The sequence below is a fragment of the Callorhinus ursinus genome, unplaced genomic scaffold (assembly GCF_003265705.2).
Source record: "Callorhinus ursinus isolate GAN/ISIS: 27379988/994484 unplaced genomic scaffold, GSC_fseal_2.0 scaffold34, whole genome shotgun sequence".
In the NCBI taxonomy this organism is placed as follows: Eukaryota; Metazoa; Chordata; class Mammalia; order Carnivora; family Otariidae; genus Callorhinus; species Callorhinus ursinus.
The window spans coordinates 12,994,845-13,015,209 of record NW_027397096.1 but is presented as its reverse complement, the minus strand read 5'-3'; the positions used below and the strand labels follow the sequence as shown (position 1 = coordinate 13,015,209).

The 20,365-nt window shown below is 42.7% G+C and overlaps 1 protein-coding gene and 1 non-coding gene across 6 annotated transcripts in view; one reads left to right on the top strand and one right to left on the bottom strand.

Annotated features, from left to right (window-relative positions):
• The window catches only part of YPEL2 (yippee like 2), a 99,870-nt gene extending 90,803 nt beyond the window's left edge, over nucleotides 1-9,067 (top strand). For 2 of the 5 annotated variants that reach the window (XR_012374454.1, XR_012374456.1), the window contains 3 exons: nucleotides 736-881; nucleotides 1,375-1,447; nucleotides 7,175-9,067. Coding sequence is in view for 2 of the 5 variants with exons in the window: in XM_073879508.1 (XP_073735609.1) it covers nucleotides 1,375-1,404 (30 nt within the window). In the remaining 3 variants the exon portion in view is untranslated. Of the gene's footprint in view, nucleotides 1-735; nucleotides 1,309-1,374; nucleotides 1,448-4,738 lie in introns of all 5 variants that reach the window. The other 3 variants (XR_012374455.1, XM_073879508.1, XM_073879507.1) reach the window with 3 other exon arrangements.
• Nucleotides 9,068-12,952: 3,885 nt separating this feature from the next.
• Nucleotides 12,953-13,059, bottom strand: LOC112808483 (U6 spliceosomal RNA). Its single transcript, XR_003204359.1, has one exon. It is a non-coding gene; the product is annotated as a U6 spliceosomal RNA (small nuclear RNA).
• Between the last annotated feature and the right edge of the window lie 7,306 nt (nucleotides 13,060-20,365).

The window sequence follows — 20,365 nt, the reverse complement described above, 5'->3', positions numbered from 1 at the left end:
CCATATCAGGGAAAGGCACGGGAGACAAGAATTCCACACTTGGCTCCGTAACAGCACAATGTGACTGGGAGCCTCTTGGTGGGCTCTTCTCTTGCTGGTCTCAGCCCCAGTGCCTGTCCTAACCAGGCGCTAAGTTACCCTTTCCTAGACAATTGGGTGCCTCAGATCCGCCAGCCTGGTGTAGAAAGACTTGAAAAGATGTACCCTGTGCTGCCACCTAATGGCTCCAATTCTCTCAAAGCGATTCTTCAGCACCATTTGGATGTTACAGAATCTCTAGGCCCTCTATAAAACACAATCCACCAGCGATGAGAACCTAGGGTGAGAGAACAAACATAGGGTACCTCCAGGGGCCACCTCATCACGGGAGTCAGGGACTATGACTGTAAGAACCATAACTTTTTTTTTTTTAACTTGGTGATTTCCTCCTTGTTATTTCCTGTCTGTTTCCCCGTAATGATTAACAGTAAAACTCTAAAAACAAAAAGGGCCAAGGTGTTTGTTTTCAAGGGCAGCAAGGAAGCAAGGAACTGGGGGAGACAGCACTCCAGGGGTTGGGGTAAACAACTCCAGGGGATGGAGTGGGTGGAAGGAGCTGAATAGCTGGAAGGAAAGCAGGTTGAGTCCTCAGGCTCATTTGAAAAAGGAAAGAGGGGGTGGAATAAAGTTGTGTTCTAGTGGGAATGAAGGTAACGGTCTTAATAGCATTGTCATTCTTTCCTGTTTTGTCTTCAGATGAACCAGTCTATTTTCAATCCAAGAAGATGAAGCAAATGGATAGCTGTAGACTAGTGTTCTAGTTCAGGGGCCTTTGTAGGAAATGATACTCCTAGAGTGAAGATCCCAAATACAGAAGTCTCCAGAAGGGCCAGGCAGATAAGGTACCTGGCTGGGGTCTGCCATGGGTAAGACTGTCGCGAGTGGGGGACCGTGGGGAACTGGGGAGCACTTACCCCATCTCGGGAGGCAACAGATGCTCAGCCCTAGGTGGTTATGGCCCTAACCAAATTGTATGCTCACATTGCCTGATCTTTCAAATCTTCAAGAGAAGCTGGAAATTTAGATTATTATGTGAAGTCTCCTCATTTTTAAATGTTGGCAGCTAATGCTACTTTTAAAACAAACAACAGCAACATTGTGTGGGCCAAATAAAACATGTCAGTGAGACATATTTAGCCCAAAGGCCAACTTTTTGAAAACTGGACCTAAAGCAGTTTGCATTCTGGAATCTCAAAGCATTAAGAGGCTCCTTCTGAGGCATATGGTCTGTCAACAATAGCAAACTACAATCAAACAAGCAAATATCAGGTAAATTGGGGAAGTATTAAATGCTTTACATTTAGATTTGTTGGTTTGTTGATTTATCATATCCAGGTGAAAGCCTTGAATACATTCATTCAATAAATCAAGAAGCATTGATTGAGCACCTAATATATGCGAAGTAACGGTAAGTAAAACTTTTTCTGTAAAGGGCCAGATAGCAAATATTTTAGGCTTTGAGGGCCAAATCGTCTCTATCACAACTCCTCAGCTCTGCCAGTTGTAGTTACAAAGCAGCCTAAGACAATACATAAACAAGTGGTGTGGCTCTGTTCCAATAAAACTTTATTTACAACAGACAGCAGTCCAGATTTGGTCCCTTGGCTATAGTATGCCTATCTCTGATCTAGAAAATCTTAGGGAATTTGAAGCCTAATGCAACAGTTTTCTTTAAGGAAATCTACATGTTTATGCTTTGCCTATTCAGACAAGGAATTAGGGTGATATCACTATGATTTTAAGTTATAAGTAGTTTACCCCAAATATTTCTCTGTTATCATTTAGTATAATACAGGCTATCATAATTATTCTATAAACATAAACAAGTTACCATAAACATTGGAAATAATGCTGATCCAACTAAGCTACTGAAGTTAGTTTGGCAAAACTATCTGAATATGAATTTAATTTAGGATAATTTTTCAGAAGGGGAACCATTTACATGAAAGAATATTGAATAGTTGGCTGAGCTAGTTATCTTAATGGTGTGATTCAATTCCTGTTTTGATTGCATGTGAAACTGTTGTGAATAGAAACATAAAGCTGAGCACACCTGCTTGTCCCCTGAGTCCTTTGGGACTTCCTACTTGGAACTTGCAAAAAGATGTTATAAAGAGAAGAAATGAAGAATATATCACTTTAAAAAAAAAAGATTTTATTTATTTATTTGACAGAGAGAGACAAAGCGAGAGAAGGAACACAAGCAGGGGAGTGGGAGAGGGAGAGGCAGGCTTCCCGCGGAGCAGGGAGCCCGATGTGGGGCTCGATCCCAGGACCCCGGGATCATGACCCGAGCCGAAGGCAGTCACTTAACCGACTGAGCCACCCACGTGCCCAGAATATATCACTTTTATCTTTATATTCTCAGTGAAGTAATAGTACATAGAAGATGCTCAAAAAATTTTTGCTTTATGAATGGAAGGCAACAGACTTTGGTTGGCCATGGTAACTTCTTTAGATGTCACTTTTGTGAAATATTCACTAAAGATACCTAGCTATTTACATGCCTGTAGATACTGTGTTTTGGCACCCAAAAGCTATTTGTAGCTCCCTTCTTCTTCACTTTCTTCTACTGTAGACTGCCTTGCAGGGAAAGGGACCATGATGTTCCAATTCTGGCCAACAAGATAGAAACATAAGGATCTGCTTGGGGCTTCTGAGAACATTTCCTGATAGGGACTGATTCAGTTTGACCTCTTATCCCTTCCCTCTTCTTCCCGACACAGATACAGTACCTTAGAATTTCAGTAGCCATCTTAGAATGGGACAAAAGCGACAGACTAAGGATGGTGGAGTAGAAAGAAAGAAGAAGCCTTGATGACATCACTGAGCAGCTTCATTAGCCCTGAACTGACCACATTTGGCTTTATTACATGAGAAGAGATTTAGTCCCCATGGGGTAAAGCCATTGTTTGGCCTTCTATGACTTGCAACCCAACCCAATTCTATCTGTTTGGGGACTACTTAGAGTTTCCTTCTATTCTTTTTTTTTTTTTTTTTAAAGATTTTATTTATTTATTTGACAGAGAGAGATAGCAAGAGTAGGAACACAAGCAGGGGGAGTGGGAGAGAGAGAAGCAGGCTTCCCACGAAGCAGGGAGCCCGATGTGGGGCTCGATCCCAGGACCCTGGGATCGTGACCTGAGCCGAAGGCAGACACTTAACGACAGAGCCACCCAGGCGCCCTAAATTTCCTTCATTCTTATACTCCATCAACATTGCTCAGGAGATGAAATTTCTAGCATCTAATGCAGCTGTATTAATTTTCTGACTCTTCCTGTGCCACTTTGAAAAGTTGGGTTAAAGACATTTAAAATCTTGTTATAAACTCAAATAATATATGATGATCAAAATTCATTCGTATTCTTAGGAAGAAGTGCTATTACAATACATCAAGTTCAAAGAAAATGTTTTACAACATAGCTTCTAAGAGTATCAAAGGTATTGTCAACAGATTGTTTCTGAATTTGTTTTAGGTAGCAAACACTTTATGCCAACGAACTATTCAAAAAGTATTTAATAATATATGAATGTGGCCTACTTTTTAGAGTTTCATGGCCCCCAAACCATCATATTTTGTGACATATACATTAGCTTTTAAAGACCTTTCAAATCTTGGATTTTAGGAGCACCCAGTTGCCAAAATTTGGGCAATTTGGGCATCAAAAAATTGATGGTAATGGATTACAACACATTAAATGAAATGTAAAAAAAAATCTATGAGTTCACAGTGATTCAAAAGCATGCCAGCTAGTAAATGTAGATGAATAGGGGAGTTTGCAACTGCCAATATAGTAATTGCTTCAGTGTACCATCATTAACAGATGCTAAAGCTATTGAGTGAAAGGTTGTTAGGGAACAAGATAATCACATGGCTTCAAAGTAGCATCTCAGAGATCAGTTAATAATTCCAAAAGGAAAATGTATCTTTACCATGGTGAGACCTGGTAGACATACTCTTTAACCAAGCAATCAAACTTTGGCATCACCAATGGTAAGACAATGGGCAGCCTTCTGATCTTACACACTAAGGGGTACACAACACCCCCTATGCAGAATTCTTTCCTGAATCTAAACAAGGAAATAGTCAAGCAAATCCAGAATTTAGAAAAAACCTGTAAGACAACTAGCTTAAAGTGTCATGGAAACCACCAAAAGGCAGAGATTTTTCTTGGCTAAGAGGGAGTAAGCAGATAACAACCAAATGCAATGTGTAAATCTTCATTAGACTCCACTTAGAGGAGAAAAAAGTCTGCTTATGAAAGACATTTTTAAGATCTTAAAAAAAAAAAAAGAGGGACCCCTGGGTGGCTTAGTCCATTAAGCATCTGACTTTGGCTCAGGTCATGATCCCAGGGTCCTGGGATCAAATCCCGCACCTGGCTCCTTGCTCAGCAGGGAGCCTGCTTCTCCTTCTGCCTGCCGCTCCCCCTGCTTGTGCTCTCTCTCTCTCTCCCTCTCTCTGACAAATAAATAAATAAAATATTTTTTTTTAAAAAGACAATTTTAAGACCATTGGAGAAATTTGAATATAGAGAATATATTCAATTGTATTATTGAATTAATGTTAATTTTCTTAGGTGTGTTAGTAGTGGTATTGTGGTTATTTATTAGAATGTTTTTTTCTAGAAGATCCATATTTTAGGCATTTAAGGGTAAAGTGTCATGATGACTGCATCCTACTTTTTTTTTTTTTAAGATTTTATTTTTAGGGGCACCTGGGTGGCTCAGATGGTTAAATACCTGCCTTCGGCTAAGGTCACGATCTCCAGGTCCTGGGATCGAGCCCCATGTCGGACTCCCAGATCAGCGGGGATTCTGCTTCTCCCTCTTCCTCTGCCTCTCCCCCTCCTTGTGGTCTGTGTGTGTGTGTGTCTCTCTCTCTCAAATGAACAAATAAAATCTTTCAAGAAAAAATTTATCTTTAAGTAATCTCTACACTCATCATGGAACTCGAACTTACAACCCTGAGATCAAAAGTTGGGGAATATTAAAGTGGAGACTTAGATACATAAATGAAAGGAGCACAAAGATTGGTTTAAGGGGTATTGAGATAATGTCCAAGTTTTCTACACTATTCTAGGATATGCTGGTTTGGTTTCACCTGGAGAATCCTGCACCTCTTTATCACACAAAGTTGTATCTCAGGCAGACTAGGCTGAATCCCAGCCAGGGTGATCACCTGTCCTGGTTTGACCAGGACCAAGGGATTTCCCAAGAATGGGACATTCAGTGCTAAAATTGGGACAGTCCTGGGCAAACTGGCTCTAAGGTCACCCTAATATTTCTACTTACCACCTATGTGACCTTGAGCAAATCATTTAGCTTCTCAGAGTCTTGGTTTCCTCATCTATAAGAAGGAGAATATATATGTGCTACAAAATGGATGAACCTTGAAAATATTATGCTAAGTGAAAGAAGTCAGACACAAACATCATATATTATAGGATGATTCCATTTATATGAAATTTCCAGAATAGGCAAATCCATAGAGACAGATAGCAGATTAGTGCCTGCCAGGGCCTGGAGGGTTTGACTGTTAAGGGTTATGAGATTTCTTTTTGGGATGATGAAAATGTTCTAGAATTAGATAGTAGCAGTTGTACAGCCCTGTGCATATACTAAAAAAAACACTGAATTGTACATTTTAAGAGGGCAAATTTTATGGTATATGACGATATCTCAATAAAGCTGTTATTTAAATAATTGAGTAACACAGTATCACCAACAATTCCACTCTTAGGAATAGGTAAATCTATAGAGACAGAAACAAAATTAGCGGGGCACCTGGGTGCTCAGTCATTAAGCATCTGCCTTCAGCTCAGGTCATGATCCCAGATTCCTGGGATCGAGCCCCGCATCAGGCTCCCTGCTCAGCAGGAAGCCTGCTTCTCCCTCCCCCACTCCCCCTGCTTGTGTTCCTGCTCTCACTATCTGTCTCTCTGTCAGATAAATAAATAAAATCTTAAAAAAAAAAAAGAAACAAACAAAATTAGCGGTGACCTTGGGCTGGGAGGAATGGAGGAGAATGGGGAGTGACTGCTCCTGAGAATGGGGTGTCTTTTTGGTGGGATGAAAATGTTCTAAAATTGACTGTGGGAATGGTTACATATCTCTGTCAGTATGCTAAAAACTATTGAATGGTACACTTTAAGATTTTATTTATTTATTTGAGAGAGAGAGAGAGATCAGGAGCAGGGCAGGGGTGGGGGAGAGAGAGAGAGAGGGAGAGAGCATGAGTTGGGTGAGGGGCAGAGGCAGAGGGAGAAGCAGGCTCCCCCCTGAGCAGGGAGCCCGATGTCAGACTCGATCCCAGGATCCTGGGATCATGAACTGAGCAGAAGGCAGATGTTTAACCAACTGAGCCACTCGGGGGCCCCATTTGAATGGTATACTTTAAATGGGTGAATCGATTTGCATGGTATGTGAATTATACCTCAATAAAGCCATTAAACAGGTAATATGGTAAAAGTATTTTAGGTTAAACAAAGGAGATTATAATACCTGTGTGAGGTCTAAATGAGTCTTTGCTCTCATAATGCTCACACCCCCTCCCAAAACACACTATCACACCAAATCATCATTGTGTAGGCTTTTTTCCTTGCCCACTGAGCTGAGAACCCTTTGATAACAGAAACTTTCTAATTCACGGAGGGCCAGTTTCCTGGGCATGGAAACTACTCAGTCCCACAAGACCCTATACTCAGAAGAGCACCACATTTGGTTTAACGCTCTGCTGTCACTGTCTTGAAAATTCTTAATATCTGAACGAGGTGCAGGCGCCCCTCATTTCCATTTTGCACTGGGCCCGGCAAATTTTGTAGCTTACTGAATCCACCTTTGTACCCCCAGCATGTAGCACAGTACTGATGCTCAGTGGGTGTTCTCTATCCCAATTCCAGTACCCTGAGACTTTGCTCAGAACAGCTCATTGACTTTCAACACAGATTTATCCAGAGTCTATTATGTGCCAGGAAGCGTGTCAGCAGCTGGGGACACCGTGGGGAGCCAAAGCAGGCAGCAGGCTGCGGCAAGGGCCCGGCTCAGAAAGGAGGCTGTTCCCGTAGGTAAATGTGCTCACCTAACCACTTGTCCCAGACAGCAATGACAACGTTTGACTCATTTGTACTTTCAGTTCAAGAAAAACACATCACCTTGGGATCCAATTTTGCAAGTTCTGCTTATCACAGGAACTAGAAGACTCTGATGAATGAGGATGGGACTTCAGTTCTTGTCCATGGTGTGAATAAAAAGTCGACTCTGCCTTTTTTGGTCTGTCCCATTGACATCTATCGTTAAAGAGATCTGTCAGGACCTTTTAATGCCATTTAGTTCCTATGTACAAAACACTAGACTAGGCACTGCTGCTGCTGGGAAGATTGCAGCTGGATCTTTTTAAGCTTGTCACACGAGCTCTTTAGGTAGTGATTCTGGTGGGCTACAACGTCATGGCAAGTCAGCAGAGAGCCCCTTGAGTCAAGACCCTGAAATTCCTGATAGACCTGCCTTCCACTTGCTAGATGTTCTTTATTATGGTGAATTCCAGAGGCAATTCCTTAATCTCTCTGAACTTCAGTTTTCTAATCAGTTCATACAAGGCTGGTGTCAAAGGGCTATTGTAAAGATTAAAAGAGATAGTGCACGCCTAACTTTTGGCACGGTGTCTGGCACTTAGTAAGAAAGCCACAATAAAAACAAAGGCTAAAACATTCTGTAAAACTGTGTTGTTTTACATCTTAATGGCTAAATAGGACTGTTCCTGGCATACAGCCACACATCATAAAATACTTCGGCCTGCAGCTGCTATTCCACTAGCTAGAGGTGAAGGCAAACAGTTCTGACCAGTATCTACCTAACTCTTTAAAGTCAGTGAGGTCCTCTTCCTCCCTCTCAGCCTTGGTGGGGACCCCACACCTGGTTCCCACACTCCTGGGTGCAGTGTCTGTCTGGAGGAAGGCTAAGCGAGGGGGGGCTGGAATGCCTGCAACGGCTGGTGGGACCACCGAGGGGACAGAGTTGGACCTATCCTGGCATCTTTAGCTTCTCTGGAACCTGGAGCCCACACCTCCCTAGCACAGTCTGCTCACTGAACACCTAAACACCTGGGTTCTCTCCCACCACCACCCATCATTGGTCAGTCATCAGAAATGGCTGCAAGGCAGCTTTCTTCAGCTGAGGAAGGTCAATTCTTGGAGAAATGTTGATCTGAGAGCTATCAGTTGACTCTCCCAGCAGGTGAGAGAATGACTGCCTCCATCCTGAAGCAGGGAATCTAGGGAGGCAGCACATCACAGCACCCACGACAACATCAAATGGTAGGAATTTCTGTCCTATATCCCGGTCATTTCTAGGACTTCTGAAACAAGGATGAACTGGGGGGATGATAGAGAATCATGAGATATGTCATCAAATTTCATAGCTGGTTATCTGGGAAAGTTCACTGAAAACTGCATATAGTACAGTTATGTGTTCCTAACCAATCTTAGAGTTGATCCAAGCAAAAAATCTCTAAACAGATCTACAAAAAGTACAAAGAAGTCTTTACCATAAAGTATCTACCCATTACAAGATTGTGTTTACTTTCTTTTAAAATCTTCATTGTTGTATAGGTGTAATGTTCACATAATCAAAAAACAGCAACAAAAAGGACTTGGTTTCTGGAAATTGACAGGACTGGGTCTGATCCCAGCTCTGTAACTTATTCTGAGTGACTTCTATATAGTGACCTGTGTAGCGAAAATAATATTACCTAACACACCGGATTAATGAGAAAATGTACCTGGAGTACCCAGCACATTCAAATTTTTCTTTCTTTTTTTTTTAAAGATTTTATTTATTTATTCATGACAGAGAGAGAGAAAGAGAGAGAGGCAGAGGGAGAAACGGGCTCCCAAGGAGCAGAGAGCCCAATGCAGGACTCGATCCCAGGACCCCGGGATCATGACCCGAGCTGAAGGCAGACGCTTAACCATCTGAGCCACCCAGGCACCCTGCAATTTCTTAATAAATGTTTCTTCTTCTTCTTTTCCTCCTCTTTGTCATTATTATTATTTAGTCTGAATTTCCCTGTGTGAGCACAGGAAAAAATACTGGGTTCTTACTCTGTAGTTACTGTTCCAGTAATCCACACGTATAGTCTATTTTTTATCACTTTTTTTTTTTTTTTTTTTTTTTTAGTATTTAATGAAATTCCCATCCTATATCCACTTTATGATGTTCCCACCTCTGGCCCTAATTTGACAATGCATGAGGCCTCTTTCTTAACAAATTTTAGTGTCATTTGAAAAATATGTTTACTAGGAAATCTCTTTAACTGACCTCAATTCTGTGGGCTGTTGTATCTCTTAACACTGAGTAAACAATGGGAGATTTAAATCACTTGGCCCACTCACCAGTGAAACTGTTTTCAAAGATCATCTCCATTTCATTTCCGCAGTAAGTAAAAACTATTCTGGCTGAGAAGATCATAGCCCTATTTGGGAATGTCCTTGAGATCTTATATATGGCCAGGATTAACCCTAAAGGCAACACTCACTGTTTGAGAGGCCTTGTGCCATATAAATGAATCAAACACAGATCTTATCTTCAAGAAGTTGGAATTTATAAAGATACGACATGTATATAAAGAAATTAATACAGGATGCCTGGGTGGCTCAGTTGGTTAAGTGTCTGCCTTTGGCTCAGGTCATGATCCCAGGGTCCTGGAATCGAGTCCCGCATCGGGCTCCCTGCTCAGTGGAGAGCCTGCTCCTTCCTTAAAAAAAGAAAAAGAAGAAAGAAATTAATACAACATAGAAAGCAGTAAATTTCTATTATGGAGTGAATGGGTTGCCCCAAAATTCGTATGTTGAAATCTTAACCCCCAATATGATGATATTAGGAGGTGGGTCTTTGGGAAGTGATTCAGCCCTCACGATGGGGATTAGTTCCTATAAAATTAGTTCCTTTTATATTAGTTCCCCAAAGAGCTCTCCCACTTCTGCTGTTAGAGGACACAAGAAAGTGGCCATCTATGAACCAGGAAGTGGCTTCATCAGACCCTGAATCTTTTGGCAGCTTGATCTTTTTTATTTTATTTTATTTTATTATGTTATGTTAATCACCATACATTACATCATTAGTTTTTGATATAGTGTTCCATGATTCATTGTTTGCGTATAACACCCAGTGACCATGCAATATGTGACCTCTTTAATACCCATCACCAGGCTAACCCATCCCCCCACTGCCCTCCCCTCTAAAACCCTCAGTTTGTTTCCTGGAGTCCATATCTCTCATGGTTTGTCTCCCCCTCCAATGTCCCCCCTTCATTTTTCCCTTCCTACTATTTTTTTTTAACATATATTATTTGTTTCAGAGGTACAGGTCTGTGATTCATCAGTCTTACACAATTCACAGTGCTCACCATAGCACATACCCTCCCCAATGTCTATCACCCAGCCACCCCCTCCCTCCCACCCCCACCATTCCAGCAACCTGTTTGTTTTCTGAGATTAAGAATTCCTCATATCAGTGAGATCATATGATACATGTCTTTCTCTGGTTGACTTACTTCGCTTAGCATAATACCCTCTAGTTCCATCCACGTCGTTGCAAATGGCAAAATTTAGTGTTTTTTTGATGGCTGCATAATATTCCATTGCGTGCGCACACACGTGTGCGTGCGTGTGTGTGTGTGTGTGTGTATTCCACATCTTTATCCATTCATCTGTTGATGGACATCTTGGCTCTTTCCACAGTTTGGCTATTGTGGACATTGCTGCTATAAACATTGGGGTGCACGTACCCCTTCGGATCCCTACATTTGTATCTTTGGGGTAAATACCCAGGAGTGCAATTGCTGGATCGTATGGTAGCTCTATTTTCAACTGTTTGAGGAACCTCCATACTGTTTTCCAGCGTGGCTGCACCAGCTTGCATTCCCACCCACAGTGTAGGAGGGTTCCCCTTTCTCTGCATCCTCGCCAACATCTGTCGTTTCCTGACTTGTTAATTATATTGGCAGCTTGGTCTTGAACTGCCCAGTCTCCAGAACCATGAGAAATAAAATTCTGTTGTTTAAGCCACCCCGTCTATAGTATTTTTGCTATACCAGCCTGAATGGACTAAGACAATGTCATAAGACAAATACAGAAAAAAACCCACAAGTTCAGGAAAAGGTTTATTTCTGATTGAGAAAGTTGGGAAAGGCCTTGTGGAAAAGGGAAACAGCATACTGACCCTCATGCTTGGGCCTGGAGAGATGGGAATAAATTGGACATGCAGGAATAAGAGTGTCGTGGAAAGAGAAAATTACTACCAGTATTAAAAAAAAAAAAAAAGTGATGGTGAGGCGCGTGGGTGGCTCAGTTGGTTAAGTGTCCAACTCTTGGTTTTGGCTTAGGTCATGATCTTGTGGTCATGGGATCGAGCCCCAAATTGGGCTCTGTGCTCAATGCAGAGTCCGCTTGAGATTCTTTCTCCCTCTCCCTCTGCCTCTTCCCACTTGTGTGCACACACTCGCTCTCTCTCAAATAAATCTTAAAAAAAAAAAGTGATGGTGGCAGTTTCCACATCATGGGAAATGCTACGATTTCCTCTTCGTTTTAGGAAAAACAATTGATGGACCTTTTGGTTACAAAAAGCAAGGTCTAGGGCGAAGAGGAAAAGTAGAAGTCAAGAGGCAGCTGAATTGCCCTGAAGAATCCAATAAACTAGTGTCTCCCTTGGGATAAAGAGGGTGTTCCAGAGTGAAATGATATTGACTTCCTTTTGAGAGGCTCAGGGCAGGAGTTTTTGGGGGGCTTAGAACTCGAAGAAGTAAGGAGGCAACAAGATTCTATGAAAAGAACTCAGTTGGCAATAGGGCAGCAGGTTGTGGGTCATGAAAAATGGCCAATAACTAAATTCCCTATGCCCGGAAGGGCCAACCAACTTCAGTATTGGCCACGCCTATTAAATACCTCCACTATCCCATAAACTTCAGTATGGTCACATCATTCTTCAAAAGCTAGGACAGGGGTTCAGGGCAGGAGGTGAAAATCCCCAACCCGGAGAAGGTAAAAAAGCTCTGGGTAAATTCAGAAATATTGAGGAAGGGGTTGAATTTCCTATAGGAGGGGGCTCAAGTTCAGGGAACTGTGATCTGTGAAGGCTGGAGGACTTAGGGAGATGGAGAGTACATGACTGGCAGGAAGAATAAAAACACAGAGGGAGCTGTGGTTGGGCTGAAACAAAGGATAATAATAATAATAATTAATATAATACTAATAATAGCTAATACTTCCAGAGTGCTCACCATGGGCCAAGCACTGAGCTGTGCATGCATTAACCCATTTATTTTAGAAAGAGGGGCTGCAGTCAGATCATGGGATGCTCGATTGCCAGGCTAAGGAATGCAGACATATTTTACTGACAGTGGGGAGATTTTTGAGCAGGTGTTGTTATGAAGTAAAAGACAGGAATCAGAATTGCTTTGATAGGGGAGCCTGAAGACCCCCTGAAATTTTGAGTAATAGTGAATCACACTATTTGTGTAAATAGCCACATATTTCTTTTTTGGGGGGGGTCTTTTTTTAATTTAAATTCAATTAATTAACATATAGTGTATTATTAGTTTCAGAGGTAGAGGTCAGTGATTCATCAGTCTTACATAGTACCCAGTGCTCATTACATCACATACCTTCCTTCATGCCCATCACCCAGTTACCCCACCCCCCCACGCCCCTCCCCTCCAGCAACCCTCAGTTTGTTTCCTAATATTAAGAGTCTCTTATGGTTTGTCTCCCTCTCTGGTTTCGTTTTGTTTTATTTTTCCTGGGCTTGTTTCTTTTAATAACTAGAATCCTGCTGCATGTATTGTTCTTTGATGTGCTTGTTGGAGATGTTCTCAGCCTAGCACACTCCTTTTATCCATTATCCATTCCACAGAATTAAAAATATGGAACGCTTCATGAATTTGCATGTCATCCTTGAGTAGGGGCCATGCTCATTGTCTCTGTGTCGTTCCAATTTTGGTATCTGTGCTGCCGAAGTGAGCACAGTCATATATTCCTTTTTCTGGGGAGAGCCGATTACTTCCAACCAATCTTAAAGGTGTCTGAGACTTCAAACAATGCTACGAATCACTGACTTAGCAGTTTCAAGCCTAGATGAGCAGCAGCATAATAGTAGCATTGAAGGAAAAAGGGGTCCCAGGGAAAGAAGGAAACGTGGGGTTGGCTGCAAGAGTAGACATGATCACGTCCCTCTGTGATCTACTGCTTTGACGAGGACGCTGTAGGTGGATCTTCCAGCCGGCACTAGAGATGGAGAACCCAGCCCTCCAGAGACCATATGCTGCCGCTGCAGGCAGGAACCTGACCTCCATCACAAGCTGGAATTTTAATGACATTTTCAAGGAGAACAGAAAAAAAGGCCAAGGACAGATCTTTGAATATATTGAATCTGCAGTGCTTCTTCCTAAGTGCTTTCTGACATTATTTTTCTCTACCCAGGAAACTCACATTTTGAACTTTAGTTCCTAAAATACATTCAGTCACACTGTGGAGGGGCAGGAGGGGTGCACATAATGACTACTTATGTGGTTCACTTCTCATCTGAGGAAATTATCTTTTCAAAATGATCAGGTGCACCTGACCCTGTTAGAAAGGCGTGTGGGTATTTTTGAGCTAAGTTAGGAAGTGTGTAGGATCATTGTTATCACTCAGGATCTACTTCTAGCCCAGTGTTGGAATCTCAGGAACCCACAGAATTTCTCCTTTCCCTGGAGAGGAAGAAAAAGATACCTGTTACTCTTTCCCTGCTCATGCCAGGAAAGCTACTTAAAATATTTAAGTTGATACAAATTGATAGCTTCTTCCCCAATCAATGGTCCCCACCCAGCTTTACTACTGTGTGGAAATACCTCAAAGAATAGTCAGCATTTTCCCAAGAGTTTGTGGAATTTTGTGTGGGTATGTGATTTCAAGAAGAAAGGAGCAGCAGTTCTGATCTGTCACACCCAGAAACTACTTAGTTGTCAACATCATGGAACTTTGTAGAAGCAGTAAAATGTCTGTAAATGGCCGTCATGGTCACCATAGCTAACCAGACACTGGGTTAAGGCCATATATTCATTATTCATGTAATCACCACAAAAATCCCGTAAGATAACTTTTGTGTATGGGTCTGATTTTATGGATGCAGAAATTGAGGCCTAGTGAACAAATTCATGTTCCTAACCACTGCCAGATTATTCCTGCTTTCCTCTGGGGCATGACCCATCTGCAGACCTTCACACGGCTGCAATCTAGCCTTTGGGCCTGGGCCATCCAGTCAAGCGGGCAGTCGTAAACACCCTTAGATCTTCCAAGGTACACGTGAACTCTGCTTACCTAGGCATCCTTCTCCCTGGCTCTGAACTTTGCCTGTCTGGATCTAAATGTTCTCACTTCCATGTGAACTTCAAACATTGCTGGTTTCCCTTAGTGAGGTTGGGCCCCACTACCTACAGAAGTTGGGGGCACCACTAAAGAAACAGGGACCTGGATTCAACACACCCCCTGAAGTGAGGCCAGTCCTAAGAAAACACTCAACTTTTGCAGGCAGACAGAAAAAATACTGGCAGATTAGAGATATGGAGATGTACACCCAGGGGTGAGAGGGAGCTAGATCTCTGAAGGGGAGCATCTAGATGGGCAAGACCGGGTGTTGTAGGGCAAAAAGCACAACCCAGAATATCAGAGGCTTGCTGATAGGCAGGTAGCCCAGTGGTGAGAAATTCCAGAAGGATCAATATTTAAGAACCAAGACAGGTGTCATGGGATGGACTTTCCCCCCTGTACCCCCTGTTATGGGTTGAATTGTGTCTCTTCAAAATTCATATATTGAGGTCCTAAGTTCCAGGACCTTAGAATGTGATCTTATTTGGAAATAGGGTCCTTACAGATGTCATTAGTTAACATGAGGCCATTATGGCGGGGGGGGGGGTGTTCCTAATCCAATATGACTGGTGTCCTTAAAAAAAAATGGGTAATTTGACAGACACACAGACACACACACAGAATGTCATGTGAGAGTAAAGGCAGAGATCAGGGTGATGCTTCTACAAGCCAAGGAATGCCAAAGAAGGCCAGCAAACCCCAGAAACAAGGAGAGAGGCACAAAACAGAATCTTCCTTACAGTCCTTAAAAAGCATCAATGCTGCTGACACATGGGTCTTGGACTTCTAGCGGCAGGAACTGCGAGACAATAAATGTCTGCTCTTGAGGCCACCCAGGTTGCGGTACTTTGTAAGAGCAACCGTAAAAAACGAACACACTCCCTTTCTCTAAAATTGTAGATCTGTTCCATTCTGCTTCTGGCCAATCTAGTCCTGGTTTCCTGAACCAAGTCCTCAGAGGAAGCTGATGCAAGCCGAGAGCTTTTCAACAAAATGGCTCCTGCAGAGTTTGCAAGGTACGCAGAGCTCACTGGAAGTCAGCAGGCCATGGGTGCCTCTGCACTGTGAGGACATTGTGTCCTCTATGCACTGGGGCTAATGGGAGGGGGTCCCCAGTGTGGAGCTAGGTGCTAACTCTCTGGGGGATCGAAATATTCAACCCCAAGTCTGGAGCACAGTTTTTGCTTAACCTGGCTCCTAATAATCTTTGCTCTCAGCCTCTCACCCCTTCACTGTCATCAGGCTGTTACCAATTTGCCTTTAGTCACCTGATGAAGGCAGCAGGTTTCCATGGTTACCTACAAGCATGCAGCCAGGTGTCATTCCTTAGAGGCCGCAGGATAAAGCAAATAACAGGGTCTCTGGCACAATAAAAAGGACCTGGATCCAATGATCAAAATGGGGTCCTGGGGGCAACTGGGTCTCAGAAGCAAGTCAGAAGCCCAGGAATGAGAGCTGGGCATGAAGGCAGAGGCAGAACAGCAATCCTCCAGTAAGTACTGCCGGCTGCCGGATGCAGAGCCCTTGCTATGACCCAGGTGCTACACCCCCTACTTCATGTACCTTATTTCCTTTTGGTCCTTGGTTACTAAAGCCCTCTGTTTTAACAAAGAAGGAACTGAGTTTACATGACGTATTAAAGATCACGCAGCTGGTAGGTCAGAGAAAGGATTTGAACCCAGGTGCGGAATATCTTCCATCTATCCCTGCAGATCTGCTTTCTGGTCTTCTCCACCCCATAGGCTGACGTGCATGGGCTGCATCCACAGCCTCCCTCACCCCTAGCTCCGGCTGAGTCTGGAAAGCCCTGCAGGTAAAGGGGGAGGAAAGGAGAGGCTGCTTCCGGCTGGCTGTGCCCCGGGACAGCCACCTTTCTAGAATCCTCTTCCATTCTCTCTCCTTGTGTGTGTGTGAGTCTTGGGCTGCTATTCTTGGCAGTTACTGCTCTATCCCTTGTGGTTGCCCAGGACCACTCTTTTGTAGGAAACTCCTTTCTAATCATCTTCTTCCTGATGAGACCCTGACTGCGACAGCAGGTCTGACAGGTGCTAGCGTCGAGTCCCAGAGTGCGGGGCCAGTGCTCCTTAAACCCCGGCAGCCGGGGCGCCTGGGTGGCTCAGATGGTTGGGCGTCTGCCTTCGGCTCGGGTCGTGGTCCCAGGGTCCTGGGATCGAGGCCCGCATCGGGCTCCCTGCTCAGCAGGGAGTCTGCTTCTCCCTCTGTCTCTGTCTCTCTCTCTGTCTCTGTCTCTCATGAATAAATAAAAAAAATAATAATAAACCCCGGCAGCCTACAGACAGGACTGGTCTCTGAGATCTGGGGCTGTGGGAAGACATGCTGAACCTGAGGTGGCTGTCCGGTGGTTTGAAGTGTGGAGAGAGGGCCACAGCCCAAACTAGAGAATTAAGTAGGGTCTGATACTCGCCTCCAAGGACTTTCACTTCCTGCATGGCCTTTCCTGTCCCGGCAGCTCCCTAGTGTTGAGTTACGACAATGAGTTTAGCTAACTCTACATTCGGAGTGAACAAGGCTGCTCTCACTTCAGACACCAGCTACCCGTTTGTGGCTTCCCAGGACCATCCTCATTTCAGACTAGCTGGCTATACATTCAGAGATTCCTATGACCACCCTCAATTCTATAATTTGCTGGAACGACACACAGAACTCAGGAAGCACTATACTTATGACTACTGGGGTTTGTTTTTTGGTTTTTTAGATTTTTTAATTTATTTGAGTGAGAGCACAAGTAGGGGGAGCGGCCGGCAGAGGGAGAAGCAGGCTTCCCGCAGAGCAGGAAGCCAGACGCGGGACTAGATCCCAGGACCCTGGGATCATGACCTGAGCCGAAGGGAGTCGCTTAACCGACTGAGCCACCCAGGCGTCCCACTTACGATTACTGTTTTATTACAACAAAAGAATACAAATTAAAATCAGTCAAGGAAGAGACATAAGGGCAGAGTCCAAACAGAGCTTCTGGTCCTCTTCGCCTTGGTTCATGGAATCCTGACCACTCATGTATGTATGACAGTATGACTCTTGGTTTGATGTATAACAATGCTCATGACATTGCCAACAAGGGAAACTTACCCAAGACTTTAGACTATTTAATGGGGCTTGATCATATACTGCCTATAAGATCAATGCAGTTGATAGGCCGTTTCCTGAAGAGGGTTTAGCTTGAAATCAAGGTTAGGGTTAGGCAGAAGATCATAAGTTAAAAGTGACCTTGGATAACATGGGAAGGACTGAAGTACAAGCTCGTGGTTATGATTAAAAATGTACTGGAAGTAGAGGAAAAAAACATTGATCTTGGTCTTTTTGGGCAGTAGAAGATCACTGCAAGTGGGTGAAAGAGATCTTTGTTAAGTCCACAGATTAAATGCAAGCTGAGACATTTCTGTGTGTTGCTTTTCCTGACCTGAGAGTAAACTTCACCCGGCAGCTCTCTTTTTTCTATATTGTGCCTATCGCACGGACAACTTAACCCTTTATTTTTAGGTTCATTTCTATTTTTATACATGCAATGCACGTATATAATAGTATGAAAGTTGCCTAAAGTTTTTTTTTTAAAGATTTTATTTATTTATTTGACAGAAACATAGAGAGTGAGCACAGATAGGCAGAGCGGCAGGGAGAGGGAGAAGCAGGTTCCCCGCTGAGCAGGGAGCCCAACGCGGGGCTCCATCCCAGTGACCTGAGCTGAAGGCAGCCGTTTAACGACTGAGCCACCCATGCTCCCCTGCCTAAAGATTTCTATAAAAAATCAGTCCCCTGCCACATCCCTCTATACCTCTCAGTTCTACTCCCCAGAGGCAATCACTTCAACTCTTAGCTGTTTTTTTTTCCTAATATTTATTCCTCTTTCTAAATAGAATATTTAACTTCTTGACTGACTGATTTTAGATATAATCTACTGACTCCCCACTATGGTAGATGATTTTGTTTCTCCATACCACCTTTCCCATTTCCCTTTTTCCTATGTTCCCTGCATAAGCACATCAACACTTTTTGTTATACCAAAGGCAGTGTTTACATTATTATGGCCAAGCAAATGCTGTTGACCGACAAGCCAAGTTGCCTTCCCAACCACACCTCCTTTCTTAAACAATCTTCATTTATCCTATATTAAAAATTGCCATGTGTTTTTCTTTGCTTATTTGTCCATGAACCCATCCAATTTTTCCCAAACATTTCAATACGCTGTCATCTACATACCAAGAATGTGCCCCAAATATTCGCATATGCCACTTCCACAGTTTTCCCAGAGCTCTCCCAGAATCTTCCAAATTCCTAGCCTTCTATTTTTACATGTCGTTGAAGTGTAAAAAAACAAACAAAAAACCAATGATGCTTATACACTATACATTCTAAAGTGTCTTTTTCATAATAAATCCCTATTTGAATTTTAAATAGTAATCTAATAACTCACTGTTTTGAAAACTGGAAAATAAAGGAAAGGAATGAGGCATTTCTTATGCCATTCTGCTTTTTCTATTCTAGCCGTACCTTGGGTAACCACATGGTAGATAAAAGAAAATTTCTCTTTATCAAACTTCCAGATAACAAATGATACAAGCATCTTTGAAATAAAATATCAACCAAGTAACCCAACTAATAAATTGCAAAGAATATAAAAATGGGATGGTAAGGGAATTTAAAATTTAAAAGAGATTTAAAAGACATTATGGCACATTGCAGTATGTGGTCCTTATTTTGTTTTTGTTTTTTTTAAAGATTTTTTTTAAGATTTTAATTATTTATTTGACAGGAAGAGAATGAGAGATAGAGAGCACGAGAGGGAAGAGGGTCAGAGGGAGAAGCAGACTCCCCGCTGAGCAGGGAGCCCGACGTGGGACTCGATCCCGGGACTCCAGGATCATGACCTGAGCCAAAGGTAGTCGCTTAACCAACTGAGCCACCCAGGCGCCCTGTGGTTCTTATTTTGATCCTGATTCAAACACATTAAATAAAATTATGACATTTATGAGACATTGGAAATTTAAATGCTAAATATTTGATTATATTAAGAGATCAAGCTTAATAATTTGGTTTGATCAGATTGTTAAAAAAAATTGTTATCTTTGGGGTGCCTGGGTGGCTCAGTCGGTTAAGCATCAGACTTGGTTTCAGCTTGGGTCCTGGTCTCAGGGTCGTGGTATCGTCTGGAGCTGGGCTCTGCGCTCAGTGGAGAGTCTGCTTGGGATTTTTTCTCTGCCTCTCCCTTTGCCCCTCCCCCTGCTCACAAGCACTCATGCATTCTCTCTCAAATAAAAGAAAAATCTTATCTTTTTGACATATATATGAAAATAATTACCTAGAAGCTCTCTGAACCGTATATTATTGGGGATTTTTGTGGAGGCATCATCACATAGACATGATGGATCTTCTCTGGATTGGAGAATGGGACTCGGGGGGAGAGAAGGGGCTAAAATTTCCAAGCCTCTAGTCATGGCTTGGTCTTTCTGGTGACCGTCCAGAAACCCACCAAGAGTCACCTCATTAGAACAAAAGATGTTCTTATCACCGAGGAAATGACAAAGATCTTTGGAGCTCTATGTCAGGAACCAGGGTCAAAGACTACATGTTAGAACAAAAAATTCCTCTCCTACCCTGTATTTACAAAAGTTTTAGGAGTTCTGTGCCAGGAACCGAGGGCAGAGACTAATATATATATTTCTTATTATTTCACAGTAGATTATTTCCATAAAATGGTATCTCACTTTTAACATTGTGATATAGCCTCCAAGATTTTGTCATGATGATACCTTATTAAAAATAACAGCATAAGTGATCCCAATAGTTAACATTAATGGAGTCCCAGGCACTGTGTTAAAAGCTTTCTATGCATTATCTCATTCAGTGCTCACCACAACCTTATGAGGTTGATATTATTATTGGCTCTATTTCATAAATGAGGAAACTAA